At 41.4% G+C, this 17,064-nt stretch overlaps 1 protein-coding gene across 3 annotated transcripts in view; it reads right to left on the bottom strand.

Annotated features, from left to right (window-relative positions):
- Window positions 346-17,064, bottom strand: part of AGPAT4 (1-acylglycerol-3-phosphate O-acyltransferase 4) — a 72,287-nt gene continuing 55,568 nt past the window's right edge. For all 3 annotated transcript variants that reach the window (XM_021389782.1, XM_021389783.1, XM_021389784.1), the window contains 4 exons: window positions 16,712-16,814; window positions 14,586-14,661; window positions 8,893-9,091; window positions 346-3,004 (listed from right to left, as the gene is read on the bottom strand). In XM_021389782.1, coding sequence (XP_021245457.1) covers window positions 2,913-3,004; window positions 8,893-9,091; window positions 14,586-14,661; window positions 16,712-16,814 — 470 coding nt within the window. In that variant the 3' untranslated portion in view covers window positions 346-2,912. The remainder of the gene's footprint in view (window positions 3,005-8,892; window positions 9,092-14,585; window positions 14,662-16,711; window positions 16,815-17,064) is intronic.

Here is a 17,064-nt window from a genome sequence, read left to right as displayed (position 1 = left end):
GTCACCAGTGCCCTATATCTAGGCTTTCAAAAAATACAATGCTCAATTAAGACAAAGAACTTTTCCTGTCTTTCCTACTTTCCGTTATGACAGGAGGGGAATTACACCGTCATCCTAAGCAACCGAGTAGGAAAGTACATGAGGTTGACGTCCACCCCTGGCCTGCTGTGCTCTTCACATTTTTGGCACACCACAGGTATCCCAGCAGTTTGTCTCCTCCTTTGTCTTGTTTGAGGTGTCACTGAAGAGAAGCGGGAATCGAGAACAGCTTTCAGGAGTCAGGAGAAAGGCGACAACTGCGAGGAGGTTGTTACTGCAGCCCAAAAGAAAACTCATTCACTGCACTTGAGCTTTTTATATTTTTATTTTTTTTTTGTATAAACAAATGTAAGACTACTTTTGTTAAGGCAGTTGTAGACCATACAGTTGTTTGTGATGAAGAAGGGCAAACACTGATTCCTACTGACATACGTCATTCTTTTAATACAGTGAACAGGGCTAGTTTACCTTTGGCAAGTACAATAAGTCTTCTCTGTTGGCCAGTGAACATTAGAAGTACCTTGGGTTGCAGCCCTTGTCTGCTGGGACTTCCAGAAGGATCCAAGGACTGGCGTCTTTGGCCCTAGGCCTGTTATGATGTCTGCTCCAAGAGAAATCTGTATGAAATATTCTAAATGCTCATTGAGAAGTACTTATGTGTTTGGTATTTTCCTCTTGGAGAAGCAGTACTGTATGCATTTACAGAAAAAAGGAGTAAGATTGATAAGGGATGTTAAATGTCTTTCTATCAGCATGTTAAGTCAATTGTTCTTTAAAAAGGGGGAAAAAGAAGAGCTAATCTTTATCACACGAATATGTATTTGCTGCTCAGAACTACTTTCACCTACCTGTGGGGTTCATTCTACCATGATGAAATGCTAGCTTGAAGAGATGTTTTCTCTCTTCCCTTCCCACCCATTTGCAAAGAATTGTGTACAGTATCTTCAGGGCTGGCTCACTTCCACACCTAATGCATTATTGTAGTCTTTCAGATGTACACACTGCCCATTACAATTGTGTTTTCCACTGTTAAGATTGTTTTAGCCAATATGGGTGCATGTGCTTTAAGAGATGATAGCTTTACAAGCATAACAGTATCCTCTGGGCTCTGGCTACATTTTGTATGTTCAAAAAATAAACCAAAGTCCACGATTATTTTTTGACACATCATACAACTTATTCCAGAATGCTTCAGAGCATAGGGAATGCATGCACACAAGAGACAAAAGCCTACAAAACGAGACCCTCACGAGACTCAAGGCCAATTTCTTCCTTCATATCATACTTCTCACTAACTGCATTCACTCTCAACAGATACTAGTTACTGCCACATGCTAAATGCACCACTGCAGCTGCTCTTTAGATACTGCCTATTTGAAGGATTACTTTCTTGATGATCTGATGGTACCGAACAGCAAATGCATATTTCATGGAATGATTCATACACTGTTGTATTAGCCTCTGTTGCTTCTGGCTTCAGTTTTATTATAACAAAAGATAAATGATCTTTACCAGCTGCTAAAAATAGAACTCTATGAAAATGTAACACTGAACATGCCAAGAATACTCCCCACTGCTTGGTATCGATATCTTTCGGGTTTAAAATTTTGTTGTTTTGTTCCCTTAACTGATAGCAGTTGCAAGTCTCCTCTCTTAAGAGCAAAACAACAACAAACGAAGAGGAGGACACCCAGCAATCAGTACTAGGGACGTGAGAGAAGCACAGTTTTCCCAGCGGACTTCATCCTACTTTTATTTAATTGAGAAGGATGTCAGTAAACTCCGTACAGGCATAAAAAACTGCAAGCCATACCTCTGTCCTAGGTCCTTCTCCCACTTGCCTTTTTTTTTTCCCCAAAAGAAAAGCAGAAGATAATTTAAATATTACCTCAGACAATGTTAAGAGGCACTACATAAAGTAATTTTTCAGAAAAGACAGACAAGCAGATTAATTAGGTTTACAATGTAGGGGTGTGGGGCAGTAACTTTTAACAAACACTTTGTATTACTTCGTTACAGCACGCCCAGTTGTTTTCTGTTTCCATTGCTGTTAGGAAGGCCTAGAATTTGAATCTGTGTTTAAAGCTGAAAGTAATTTGTTAGCTATTTTTCTTTTTACAAACTATGAATGGCATTTATTCTCAGAAGTTTCAGCTATACCGCTAAGTATTGCGTAGGGAAATTTGTGATGGGGGGTAGCTTAGCTCTCTGCTCAGGCCACAGGTCCAAATTCCACTCCAGGTTGTGCCACTGCAAGGCTCTGAGCCAACAACAGGCCCCTAGCCAGTCTGACTAGGGCCGATGTGGTGCTCACTGGGGGAATAAATTCTAGATGTAAAAAAACTCTACTGCACTCCTGTCAGTTCAGTAGAGTTGCAATACTGGTATGACCAAGCAGTGCATCTTACTGTATTTGAACACTGACAAATTATTGTTTTTTAAACTGCTAACGTGTGAGCTAGACAGCTATCAGTTTTAATCATCTTGTAGCAATCTTCTGGCATTTATCCCTTCCTTAGAGCAAGTTAAGATAAAGCCCATACCTCAGCAACCGTCAGTTAGTTTCCGGGTCGAGTCTCATCGTACCAGCACACTGAATGTTTTCTCTTCAAAACTTAAGACGCTTTATATGAAAACAAACCAACCAAACAAATGCAGACCTCTTGGGGAAGAGTGTACGAAGGAGTCCCTCTTTCAAGAGCATAATCCAGCCCAATCCCCAGGAGAAAAATAACAGGACTGCAAATTCAGATATGCATGGCAATTGCTCATCCTACCCTTCCTTTGACCTCACTTGAAGGACCATGATATGCACTTAAGAGTTTTCAGAGGTTGCATTTGTTCCCTTTGGGTTGAAGCAGTCTCTGAAGATACTACTTTTGTTTCTGCTTGTTGTCATTGTTGCCATAGGTAGAGCCCTTGTTAATTTCTGTAACACCTATCATCCATCTGACACCAACGGAAGCTGCAAAATAAAAAGAAAATAAAGTTAAAAGCTCCGCTTGCAGGCAGAGACTGAAGGTCTGTACATACACAGCATTTTGAAAGAGACAATCAGCATTCTCTGCTTTACAGTGTGACTGTGAAGTACTGTATCGTATAGTGCTACAGCATTAAACTACTATACCCACACTCCCATTTGTCAGATAACTTACACACAGTTACTCTGTTGTGGAAAAACCTGTTTTTGTTTTGCTGGCCTAAGTCAAGACTTAGTCAGGTCTTGACTTAGGCCAGATGGCTGCCCTGCCAGACAGAGGGACCTCAGCAGGGTGGATAATCCAGAAGTTCAAAGGGCAATACCTGGACAGGAATAACCCTGTGCACCAGGACAGGCTGGAGGGCATCATGCAGTGCACAGTGCCGAAAGAGAGATGGTTCCTAGCAAGCTCACTGTTACTTACAGTGCACTGTTAATCCATGAATGGAAACACAAACAGTTGGAATGAGCAAAGGATTTTGCTCACAAAAAAAAACCAGAAAAAAAGAAAGAAGTCTTTGACATTTAAACACTTACTTATGAGCTAGAAGACAGAGGAGGATCTAACACAGAGCCTGCAGTCTGGGATCGTAACATAACAGTAAGCATGAACTCGTTAAGGCTGTAACCGAAGGGATATAAACCACATCTGGAGATGGACATGGAGCGTAAATAGGAGCGACTGTTATAGCAACCACACAGCACAGTGGGGATTTCATAAAGTTCCAGGAATGCTGCTGCCTGGACACCAAAAAATACCTATCTCAGTAGTTCAGATTTTTTCCTTCTCCTTTGCTCTCTGATGGAAACTGTTACTGCCCTTCCACTCTCATTTCACCCCACAGTTCTCGGCACCCTGGGGAAGGCTGGGTGCACGAAAAGACTGCTCATATTTGCCAAGCCTGTGGAAGCACAGCAGAGAGAAGTAAGTGGTGAGGTGCTGCAGGTGCTTCTCCCTATGCTGACTTGTCTCTTCTCCTCTTAGAGTTCAACTTCCCCGAGGCATACTCTCCCAGTAGCTTCTGGGCAGCGTTTCAGTGTTCCCCCCCAAGAATACATCCCCATCGTGGTAGGGTGCTGCTCACCTAATTATGGGTGGCGTAAGATGAAAAGTGATGGGCTCAAAGCCGGGTGAGAGGGCTACACTTCAAGAAGAGGGTGAAAACACAATTACGGCTGAGGAATACCCAATCCAAGCATTAGGTAGGAGAGGTGAGCACCATTGAGCTACCTGGGATGAAAGGAGCAGCAACATAAAAACTGCTCTTCAGGTATGAGGTAGCTGCACACTGGGGGCCTCTTTGATACCCAGAGTCTGATTCTAGTGCTGCAGTAGACAAAGCCTTGGCATTCCGCGTTATGTCAACTTTGGAAACAAAAGCTTTCCTACATTTTTTTCAAAAACCTCATCAAACATCACAGGACGATCTCTTCACATTACTACTCGCAGATGGAATGCTCTCATCAATATCTACCAAACTTTTGTAGGTAGCGTAGTTCCAAAATGGTTTTGTGACTACAGTAAGTACCACATATGAGAACTGAAAAAAAAACGACCACAGAATTAGGGCAAAACCTCTTCTGCAGCACGGCAACTAACAGACTAACTACATTCCCCTTACAGAATGTGTTGTTGCAGCATATACGAAGACAACTTCCTGTTGTAAATAGGCCTCATTCAGCCAAATCAGAACTGCAAATGAAGGAAAAGGCTAAAAGGGAATCAGTTTCTATTTGGTTTTATTAAGAGGGAAAGCTACAGTTTTCTTCCTTACTGTTGCAGGGTGCTACAGGGAAGCTGCCAAATAGCATGTCAGTACAGTGCCTCATGCCTACAAACAATTCTTACCTTACCATATGTTCCAATGACAGCATCATGTTTAAGGACTTACTCTGCTGTTGTTTAAAATACAAATACGCTATGGGAAAGGAGACGAAGAAATCAAAGAGAAACTGTGGCTAACCATCAGCTGTGAGACTTTAAGCCCTCTCCTGAACAGCAGGAGAGAGAAGCTGTCTGCTGGGGCATCCCTGTGGTGCTCCATGGCAAGGAGCAGGAGGTAGCAGAGCTCCTGCCGTTTTTCTGCCCATCACTGCCCACCCACCAACTGACACAAGATGTTGCTACAGACCTGCTCTGCCTGCTGGAGCACCAGGGGCTGAAAGAGGGCAGAGTTAACACAAATCAACATAGTTCTGAACACGGAATCTGTTTCTTGAACATTTTTTAGCTCCAAGAAAACCACTACCCACATACATCATAGTACCACAACCCTCATCACAAACCTTTGCTCAGAGCAGAGGCTTTCCCCTTTTCCCTCACACCTCAGGAACCGCTCTCATCTGTTTCCTGTTTTGCACCACACAGCAACTGTAGCAGGGATACAGAAATCTCCCATATGCAGTCTGCTGAACAGTTGTGTTGTATTAGGTTATACATTGAAATGAACTTGTACAACTGAAGCTTATACTAATTGTAGAAATTTCTATTTAATATCTATCTTATCCACTATAAAGGAGAAGAAAGAAGCAAGTAGTGACAACAGCAAACATCAAACCCTGCAGTTTCAGGCACCACGCTCCAAGGCCAGACTGTCTGGCAGCTCCACCAACAGGCAGAATCCTGCACACGGTTTGAATCCTCGAGGTGTTGTAAAACCTCCCACAGCACTGCTGGCTTACCCTCTACTCACCTTTCTCTCATCTTATCCTTGCTGCCCAGATCACATCGTGCCCCGACCCTCTGGTCCGCATTCTGCACTTGGACACTGTCACGTCAAGACTCCCCCATTTGCGATCTATGGAAGCAGGTTTTCTAATAGCACAGTCCACACGCTCTATAGCAGATACACAACAGCTCCTGCAGAATTGAAGCTGGCTCATTACTGTTTACGCTTGCTTCAAATGAAATACTTCTGTCTCTAACTGATACATAACTGCTGGAGCCATGCCATGAACTCACATGCCTAATGCTAAAAGCATAATGGTATCTAAGAGCTACTGTCAGATACAAATATGAACATCTGACAGACTCACTGCTTTAACACTGTGATACCAGCTCCAAGTTTTAAACAGTATCTGTGAGTTCAGTACATAAATCGCTTGCCATGTGGCCTATGAAACTACAGCTGCTGGAGCAGGTCCAGAGGAGGGGCACGAAGATGATCAGAGAGCTGGAGCGCCTCTCCTATGAAGAGGGGCCGAGGCAGCTGGGCTTGTTCAGTCCGGAGAAGAGAAGGTTCTGGGGAGACCTCATTGTGGTCTTCCAGTACTTAAAGGGACCTTATAAACAGGAGGAAGACTGACTTTATACACCATCTGATAGGACAGGGGGGATCGGATTTAAAATAAAAGAGGGGAGATTTAGATTAGATATGAAGAGGAAATTCTTTACTCAGAGGGTGGCGAGGCTCTGGGATGAACCACCCAGAGAAGCTGTGGATCCCCATCCCTGGAGGCACTCAAGACCAGGTTGGATGGGGCCCTGGGCAGCCTGATCTGGTAGGTGGCAGCCCTGCCCACGGCAGGGGGTTGGAACAAGGTTATCTTTAACATCCATTCCAACCCAAGCCATTATGTGATTCAAAAGAGACTTTTGTCCTTTGAGCTGCTTGAGCATTTATCCTCTGGAGCAGGGACTGCCTTGTGTCAGTTCAAGTAGCATCACAAAGGGCTCCTGGTCCCAGACCAGTAGTTAGATATTCGCACAATGCAATGATTATTATGAGTATAAATAGCCAAGCTGCTGCACAGCAAGGCAAGAGGGGATGGCTCAGCACTCTCAGTATAAAGAGAAGACATTGTTTATTTAGGGCTGAAAGGGTCTGAGCTGAACCAGCAGAGCTATATATATACACATTGGTTATTCATTCCTCAGACCTGAGAGTTAGGTTGTGAGGTACTACTGTTTTCACTCCAGCTTGACTGCCATGGGGCATTTCTCTTACACATTGTTCCACCTGAACAGCCACTAACAAGCCAGTAAGCATTTTACTGAGAACACAATTAGCAAGGGCTGTTGGAAAGACAAATAATGCTCTGAAAACACACCAGAGGATCAGGTTGTAGAACCTCCCAGACCCTCCTCCCTTTTCTATCACAGAATACTCAGCATAGGTGCAGATAGCACAATGGTAAAGGTAATGTTATCGTGTACTGAAGCCTGGCCTTTGAAACAGTGAAGTCTATCTATAATGGGTGATTTGGGACCACAGTAGAGAAACTGCAACCTGCAGCATCCTGCAAATGTTGCTGATAACGTATGGTGCATCAATGCAAATCATACAGTGGACTGTTAATCTCACCATTCTTAATGTGCTCCTCAGCTGTGCTTTTGCAGCCTGGAAGCTCATGCCATTATTCTGGAAGCTGACTGCTGCTATAGTTCACCCTTAGATCCTGCATCACAAATAACCTGAAAAAAGTCCTTTTGATTCCGAGGACTCACAGCAGCCTATTAATCTTGCCTTGTGGCCAGAAGCAGAAGAAAGAGCTAAGTGGGGTGTAAGATATCCCCCCAAAAGTTTGTTTTCCTGCCCATTCTTAATAGAATCAGACTTTTTTCTTTACAGGGTCTATCCCTCCCTTCCTGATAAAGCAGATGTGACTAGACTGTAAAGACCATCTATATTTACTATCAAGAGATACTAAGATGATAACAAATTTGGTGGTGTCAGGGTTGGGGGGTTGTTATTAATGGCTAAATCCAGAAATATCACATATGACAATGCATTAAAGCTTCTGTCCCTGAGGTTGAAATCCAAACCCCTGAATTATGCAGTGAGGCTCCCTGTAGAGGGTCCACAGGGCATAAGGCATCTTGGAATGGCATCTGAACAACAAGCCCACAGAGTGGAGATGCTGAATTAAGAGGAGAATGCTGAAGAAATGAGGAGGAGTTAAAAAAAAAAAAAAAGTCACAATAGCTGAGCTTCAGTGCCCCATTAGACTATAGTTCCACTGCCCAGTACCAAACAGACTACTCGAGCATTTCTTCCAAAGGCAGAATATCAAGTACTATTGCCAGAGAAGTAGCATTTGCAGTGGTGTCATACCTCATCCCATTCACTGTTGTGAAATTCTGTTTCTTTTTAAAGCATATTTATAATATACTCAGATGTTAAAGCGATGAAGCCTTAAGTACATGAGACAGCGGCCATACAAGATACTTGCTTTATAAATGTATGGCTTATTCTGGATAGGAACTTGTTCATCCAACACATACTCACTACCCCAAAAAGTGCAGACACCCAAATGCAATTTTGTCTGCCAGTCTGGGCTGGTTCCTCCTCCTGTGAAGAACATCATAGGAAATCTCCCTCCTTTTCTGTGGGTCAGCTCCTTGTTTTGTTTTCCTTCCTCTTTTTAGGTAACATAACCACCTTAACCACAAACCAAGACAACCCAGAAGTGCCACAGGTACTGTAGGTATCACCTATGGGAGTCTATGCCTTAAGCTGCATAAATCAGACCAGATGGCCACAACAGGCTGTCCCTGTCTTAAATCACAAGTTTATGGATTTCCAATGAATTATGTACCAGACTACAATCACATTACAGAATTCTCAGAGTAAATAAGCTTTCAGTACTTGTAGACATTCAAGGTGAAATCCAGCACCACACTACAGAGAGGAAGAAATCCTCTTGTAGGCAACCCGCTGGAAACTTATTATTTGATTTCAACAGAAACAGAAAATTTTGTATGTAGATCTTAAAAAAACATAATACAACTATACAAAGACAAATAAGCAAAGGATCTACCTAAGCTATTCCAGGCAGAAATTCACCAGTCATATATTTAGTCACAGAGGTTTAGTAAGGCTCAGTAAGTCAAGTCAATTATCCTGTAAGTAAACTTGTTTGAGAAAACTTACCCATTACAATGACAAATCCAAAACTAGCCAATGTTAGTGATGATCCACTGTTGATCATGTTGACGAGCAGCTTGAATAAGGGATATAGCAGCAATAAGGCCCAGAAAAGCCAATTCAAAAGCGTCCATGGTCGTCGGGGTGGTACTATAGGGACTGCTGGGTAGGTTCCTGTTCGGTAGTACTCTTCCTGGAATGCATCCTGGTAGAACAAAGGAGGGCAACAATTAAATCCCCATCTGCCAACAAAACTATCCATTCCTGACTTTGATGTTTTGTCTGCATGTTTGTAACCCTGGGGGGAGATCAAAGACCAAGTCATGGCTGGAAAGCATGCACTTTGAAGTCAATGAGCATATAATCAGAAAAAAGAGCTCACATGGATGCATATGCATCCTCCCTTTCTCTTACACACAGAAGCCTGAAAAACAGCATGCCTAGAGAGTATAACAAACCCAGTAAGGGAAAATGAGTGAGGAGATGTACGCTCTTGCAGCTGTGTAGACATCACTGTTGCACTTCTTGCAAGAGCTGCAGCCACTGGACAAATAGTAGTGGTAAGCCAGAGAAGTATTTGGGCTGCATCTGCAGCAGCAGATCCTCTGCTCCTTAATGTTTTTCCATACACTGCTCTAAAACAGCCCCGTCAGAAAAGGTGAACAGACACCATCTTGTATCATCCTCCAAAGAACGCCTCCCACTCCTGTTCACTTTGTCCCACAGATATAGTCTAACTTATCTTGAAAGAATCTTTCACTGTTTTTGATCTTCTTGTTTAGCAGAAGAGGAAGATAGTAGGGTAGGGTTTTGTTTGGTCTGTGGTTTTGGGGTGTGTGTGGCGCTGTGTTTTGTTTTGGTTTTTGAAGCACAGAAGGTTTAGAATTCAGTACCTTGCTCTAAAGCTTACATGGCTGAACAGCATTGCCTTCAGCAGCGCGGTCAACATAACATATCAAAGCTGGTGGGAAAAAAAACCAAACATCTTCCTTCTGGTTCCAAAGCAAAGATTATTAATCTGATTAACACAAGACTAGCTAATTGAGTCAGAATTACACTAATGTAAGGAACCCCAATTAAGTCAGAATGAAGGGCCACATTTCTTCAAAGAAAGGAATGCCTCATGATGGTTTCAAAAAATGCAGGCAAAGCCAAGATTGTCCTAATCGACCACAAGAAGATTAGTTCTACTATGCCATGATTTTACATTTACTTATGCTTCAGTTGACATGGACAATTCTTTAATTATTTAATGGCAATTTGAGCAATTACAGGCTGCTACCATTTTTTTCTAATTCAAAGGGAGCATTTAACTTTTAAGAGATTACACAGTAATTAAAGCATTGCTTTCTCTTTACTGAGATTAGAAAAATTATGACTGCTTTGCTCATGCAAACTAGATTGTACTAGGATCGTTATGACCAATTAATTAGCTGTCTTCAATAAATTATACAACGTATGAAATTTTCTTTACAGTGCTTTGAGAATTTCAGTTTATGACTGGTTTAACACAGTTACTTATCATCGGCAAATTGAATTCTACTATATACAATTGGGCTTCTAAATATCAGCATTACCTAGAAAAATACGAATAATTTCTGACTGTTACTGGTAACACCATTAGGGGGCCTATTACTACAGACTGCAACACAGACACTTAAAACAAGCAGAATATTTTCCCTCTTGTCGGCTCCGCAAAGCACTGGAGTCAGCAAAACCACTGACCCTGTCTCACCAAGATGTTTGAGACAGATGTAAGAAATACATAATGGATAAATGGATGTCACTGTGTTCACCTCCACTAACATACTATACACCACTGTGGGGAACAGCTCCTCAATTCAGTTAGGATTCCTTGCCCTTAAAAACATCCCTGTTCCTCACAGAACAGATCTGTGTGTTGATCTGTCTTCTGAGACTTAGAGGGTGCCTATGGTACCCACGTACAGCTCAAGACAGTATTTAAATCCATTATACACATCAATATTCCCCTCAACCACCTCCCCCACAATCATCTCCTTTCATTCCCCAGCATGCAGAGATTCTTTTCTGTTTGCAACGAGTTTCACCCACTCAAGAATCATTTTCAGACGTGGAAGAATGCTGTCCTTAATGATTCCACCAAACTTGAGTTTCTTCAGACACTGAGGTGAAAAACTGGGAAAATCCATTGTCTTGCAAGAATCTAACTGGATTCTTGCCCCCTGCGCCCACCAGGGAGATCTAGCTACAGAAGGATGCCACTGCTCTTCCAAGAAGAAACCCTCAAAGAACGAGTATCCAAAAATATATTCTTAGTTCCCAAACACTCGAGTTCTGTACTCTTTCCCTCTTCACTTACCCTTTACTAATTCCCTGAGGCATTCTGGCATATATTTTCACGCCCTGTTTTCCATGCTTCTCTTACAAATGAGAAGAATCAGAAACTCACTTTCTTTTTAATGGAAATTAAGACTCTCAAGCAGAACTCCTATTTCAGGAGCTGAAGCTGTAAAGAGGTACAAAGAAAAAAAACATGCAAGGGCTAGCAGAGCCGTGACAATTATACAATACCTCTTCAGACTGGGCACTAACATGCACTAACATGCTCAATCTATTTCTTCTTAAAGTCAAGGGGAGTCCTTCTAGTAGTAACAGTTTAATAAAAGAAAAATGAAAAAAAAAAAAGAAAGAAAAAAGGCTATTTGCAACCCAAGTTGCACCTTTGTTATGAGCCAGCATTAACTAAAACACTGCTGGCAGTCTGTGGAAGGACAAAATTCACCCCCAGGAGAGGAAGAAGCACAAGGGCATGGCATCTGTGTATGGCTGGAACCATAGGAAGGACAACAGTGTTTGGTTTATAATAGGGAGTGCCACTGTTCATCTGTAAAGGTCCCGTTTGGTACATTAGCAGCAGTGGCTAAATCAGAAACCAGGAGTCTGAAGTAAAAAGAACATAAGGCAGATTCCCAGAGAGCAGTATCTCTGATTGAGGAGCATGAAACTGAGCCCAGGCAGTGTAAAAAACACAATACAAGCTTTTCTCAAAGACTGGCTCCATTATTAATGATTAAAAAGGGTCATGTTCCTTGATGTCCACTAACATCATATTTCTTTCCTCATTCAAACAGCTTCGTGTCCCTGATGATTGTGAGTGCCTGGCACTCCAGCCTTGTCCTGTGGCATGCCACAGCCACTACGTTACGCTGCTAGAATACAATCCAGCTCTGCTCAGTAGTGAAGGGAAGGATAGAGGAGCTTACCATTAACTTAATCCCACGCTCAGATGCTAGAAGCAAAATGTACAGTGTCATGCTTTGGGGAGAGCAGGACTCTTTAGGAGTGATTTTTTCACATATAAGCTAGAGCAGTTTGATTCACAGCTTGCAGAATGACCCTGCTTCTGCTCACCCCTTTTATTACCACGGCCTTGCAAAAAAGACAGGGCAGCAATTACTCTTGGAGCTTCACAGCTGATGAATGCCCCTGAGTGCACCTGCACAATGAGAGGCACATCATGGGGCAACTCTGCAAAGAGCACATAATTCATCTGTGAAGGTGTCCCAGAGCTGGCAGCCAGTGCACAGTGCAGAAAAAGCTCAGATTGCCGTGAACCAACCGTGCTGCATGCTCTCTCCCATAAGGGTATTGCAAAATTACAAATATCACTAAGAACAAGCAACAGCACATGCAACTGTAATGCAAGATAAAACGGGGAATCTAATTTTCAGTAGCGTGCATACCTTGTCTTATTTTAAAACAGTAAGTGGAGTGCTACAACCAAAATAGACAAAGCAGCTGGTGAGTGCATATCTTGAAATGAATTACTGTCCTTTGAATACAACTTCGTTACTTTTTATCATTAATATTTACTGACTCTGGAGATATAAGCCTAAAACAGAATTCATTTTTGGAAGCAACACTTGAGTATCAATGCTGCATATCATCTCACCTAAGAGTCAAATGTTGTCTACCAGAAATATGGCAGAAAGGTGAAGCAGAATTGCATTTCCACTCTCCACAAGGGCTTTCATTATCTCAGAACTCTTTAACAAGTTATCCCTGCTCTGTACCCTCCTGAACAGTCTGATTTCACAGAGACGAATGACTGCAATGAAATAACATCAAACAGTTGAAGAGGAACATGCCATCTTCCAATTCAAAATCGATCAGCTAACAGAAAAAACAAAACAACAACAACAAAAACCCAAACCCAAAACATCCACACTAACAAAAAGCTTCTCAAGGAAAGGAAAACAACATATGCTCCTTCCTCCTATACTTAGATGGGAAACTATGGACTCAATCAACCAGCAAACTAAGTGGTTAGGAAAAAAGTAGGATAGATATACACTCTGTTTGCACTAGAAATAACTGCCAGAGAGAGAATAACAGAAAACAAAGTGAGTTACTGCAAAGGATGTAATAGAGAATTCAAGAAAACAATTCCCACATTCTCATTTAATTTACGTTCCTGCAAATATCTAAACATTATCTTAGCAACATGAAACATGGTTAGAAATAAAGGTCTAGTAGCAGGAAATTGACTTTTGCAATGTTCAACAATATGCCCATTTTCATTAATATTCTTGTAGAGAGAGAGCACAGGCCTATAGGTGACATAATGCCATTCTGCAGAAATGCATTAGAGGCAGGGACTGAATCAGTTGTGGAAGGCACAACTTACAGAAAGGGAGGATCAAAGGCAGTTGGTCTGTAACTGGAGACTAAATACTCATTTACTTTGCATATTCCTGTAGACAAGCCGCTTGCAGGTGACATTAATTAAACTAGGAGTGGTCGTGGTTTGAAGCGGAGAAAGATTGGGGCACAGTCAATACAGAAATGCTAACGTGGTGTTCTGGGTTGAGTACAACAAACTGCATCGCAGAACTTTACTGCAGTAATGAGTGGAAAACAGAACTTGGCTACAGTCTAAAATTTCTAAATCCTAAGCATTGCTGTATGCCAGTCTAAATACATAACTGAGATCATATCATGCCTTGTGCACTTATGACTCCCACTGACTGAAATGGGAACGCTGTGTGTGTTCTAAGAGCACACTCCCAATCACTATCTCTTACGTTCATAGAAACAAAACCCGTGACAAACAGATTCTGAAATCCTGAAGGATGAATACAAAAGCATTTGAAAAAAATCAATGGGCATCTACAAGCATGCAGTCATTACTATTCTGCAACTGTCCTATGATTAAGAATCCTAAATGCATGCTCCCATTGCTATGCACACAATGTGAAAGCAATTTATCAGCTTATCTGGTTAATGTTGGATATTTGCCTTGTAAAAGAGACAGGTTAAAACAGGGACAAACGTTTTAATATACTAAAGCAAAATACACTTCATTTAGCCCACTAATTACTTCTTGATTTAGGAGGTGCCTCTTCTATCAAAGAGGAGGCAGTTGCTACTTTGTATACTTCCTCCATAGTAGAGTCTTAAAAATACTCCCTCACTGAGGCTTGCTTAAGTTTCCTTCCTCCTGCTCTTTAAAAAAAAAAAAAAAAAAAGGCAACTATGACTGACAGCTCAAGGCCTCTTTGCAACTGGAGAAGCACAACACTTGTCTGGAAAAACAAACAACAAACCCACAAGCCCCCAAAGCACAACCACTGCACATGAACACTGTAAAGATCTACTAATGGTATAAAGAACTGAGTACCAGTGGCTCATGAGCTTTCTTTAGACAAAACACCAACCTTTTCTTGATATAGTCTGTGGAGCCAATTAGAACACTCCTGCTCATCTTCTGGGATTTCTTCTAATGGAATCCGCCTGCCAATAGCAAACAAGAGAAACAGTAGAATATTAAATAATTCCGCTCTGACAAACAGCACTTACATTGCAGAGACAGATCATCCATCTGACAGGGAAACTCACTATACTCTCCCCACCACTCTTACTTATTAGATAATTTGTGGTAACAGCACCCAGATCAGCAAAGTATAGTTTGCTTCTAGAGTTACCTTCAATTCTCATACGTATCTGAAACTCAAATACTGATTTCTGAAATAGTAATACATTCTACCTGAGCTCACTTTCTAGCCAAAGGTTTGCAGTTTTCTGTTTCTAAAGAAAGGTACTGAATGAGCTGACTTCCTACCTCACTTAAGGAGCTCAAGGCTGTGCTTAACAAGCTAGGCACCAGAGAGAACACACTATTCTCCCCATAACTAGGGTAAAGCAGATCTAATATTTTTCAGGTAACTTTTCTGATTCATTTCATTTTTTTAAATGTGCATGCAGCTTTAGATAATTTCCAGCAAAATTTCCAGCTTTAGATAATTTCCAGTTTCGTTCACAGAAAAACCCTACTTAGAAAAAAAAAATTCAACAAATTATGTGAACTTTGGTCAAGAATTCTGTGACAGAAAAAAATCCCTTTGTCATCTTCACTTAAGAATGCCAATAACAATTTTTAATAGATTTTATATTTTTCAGTAAAATGTACACTTTAATTCTTCTCAGTTGAGAACAACATTGGATTAACTTCCTTCAGCAAAGGAGAAAATACTTCTCATAGTCAAGACACTCCTGTTTGTAGTTAAATAGAAGAGGTGTGACACTACTGTTTTATATCCTTAATTTATAATATTCTAAGAAAACAAACATCAGAAGTCACAATTTAAGCAGAGACAAACAATGCGATCCAAATTTTACAAACTTCTATGCGCAACACCTACAACGCTTCAATAAGGAAGTATGGAAGATTTTGAAGAACATTTGTGATTGCCTCAATTAACTGTCAAAACAGACTGAGCCATGAAGTTTACTCTGCCTCTAAGAGCTTGTTGCGAAGCTCAAGAGGACAGAATGGCAAACAGTAAGCCCAAGTCATAGAAAGCAATTTCCACGCTACATCAAATTGATCTGGAGCAGGCTGGAAGGGTGCAAAGGGAGACACAGAAAGATGCACACCTCTACGCTGTTGGAGGAATGGCCCACACAGCTAGGACGGGACAGCTGATCCTGCATGAACACTAGCCAGCCAAATCATATACACAAAACAAGGCCACAAGTCTGAGGTGCTCATGACAGCCAAGTAGGTAAGCAAACTCATGTAGCATCCATGAAGAATCAAGAGATTGCCCCTGGCAAAAATAATTCTCAATCAAAGTTTTTTTTTAACAGGCAGAAAAGAGGAGGTAAGAAGAAAAGGTCACCAGAATCTATTTCAAGACAATTCAATTGGACCAGCAAATTACTTACAATGATTATTTATGGGATGACTTCTAGGCTCCCATGCACCCATCCTAACCCATCACATACCTCAAGTACCTGCACAGCATGAGCACTGCTGGAAGAACCTAGCTTGGGATGGGAGATCTTTGAAATTGGTTCATCAGTTTAAAGATTCTGGGAAGCCATTGGAGTGTTCATTGTTTACAGAAACATTAGTGCTACAGAATCCTTGCTTTTTTAAAATTTCATTACATAGCCACACAAGGCAGTCAAACTTACCAACAGCTACACCAGAGATGAGAACAGTCCTGAGCCTGGCTTCCATCTAGAAGCAAACCACTGTGCCAGAGGGGAAGTGTGCCGGTGAGGTTTCTTGACTCCCATCTCTGGCACAGGACTCAACTAAAAAAATAATAATAAAATCCCGGAGAGCTCCAGTGGGGTCTTCATGTCCTCATGTATTTACAGTTACAGAACTTTACACAAAACCCTGACCAACCCATATGAGTTTTTCCATCTGGAGCGCTGTGACGCCAGGTTGATAGAGATTTGCTACAACCATTACCCGCTTGAAAATATTTCCTTATTTGTGCAAGTATACACTCTTGTGTGCCAAAAAGGAATTAAAATGTAGATTACTTGCCTTACATATAAATCTGCATGATATTTCTTTCCATTTAGAACGCCCAGCAATGTTGGATTCTCGTTATTTCTAAAATTGAGGGTAGAATCATAGACTGCTGAAACTACAAGAAGAAAAACAGGTTATGTGACTAGAGAAGTAACAGAATGGAAAAATCAGTCATTCACTCTCAGGCAAGGAGAATGTTTACACATGAAGTGATCAGCAACAGCACCATAGTTTGAGCTACCATCAAAGTAAAGATAACGATGGAATATTCAACATGCAGATTATCAGAAGCCAAATTTCCAGTGGCCCTTATATTATATTGCTATATACTTATATTATATTACTATATTAGTATTATATTACTG

Source organism: Numida meleagris, chromosome 3 (assembly GCF_002078875.1).
Source record: "Numida meleagris isolate 19003 breed g44 Domestic line chromosome 3, NumMel1.0, whole genome shotgun sequence".
NCBI classification, from domain to species: domain Eukaryota; kingdom Metazoa; phylum Chordata; class Aves; order Galliformes; family Numididae; genus Numida; species Numida meleagris.
Note: the sequence above shows the minus strand (reverse complement) of the source record. Positions and strands in the feature narration are given on the sequence as shown.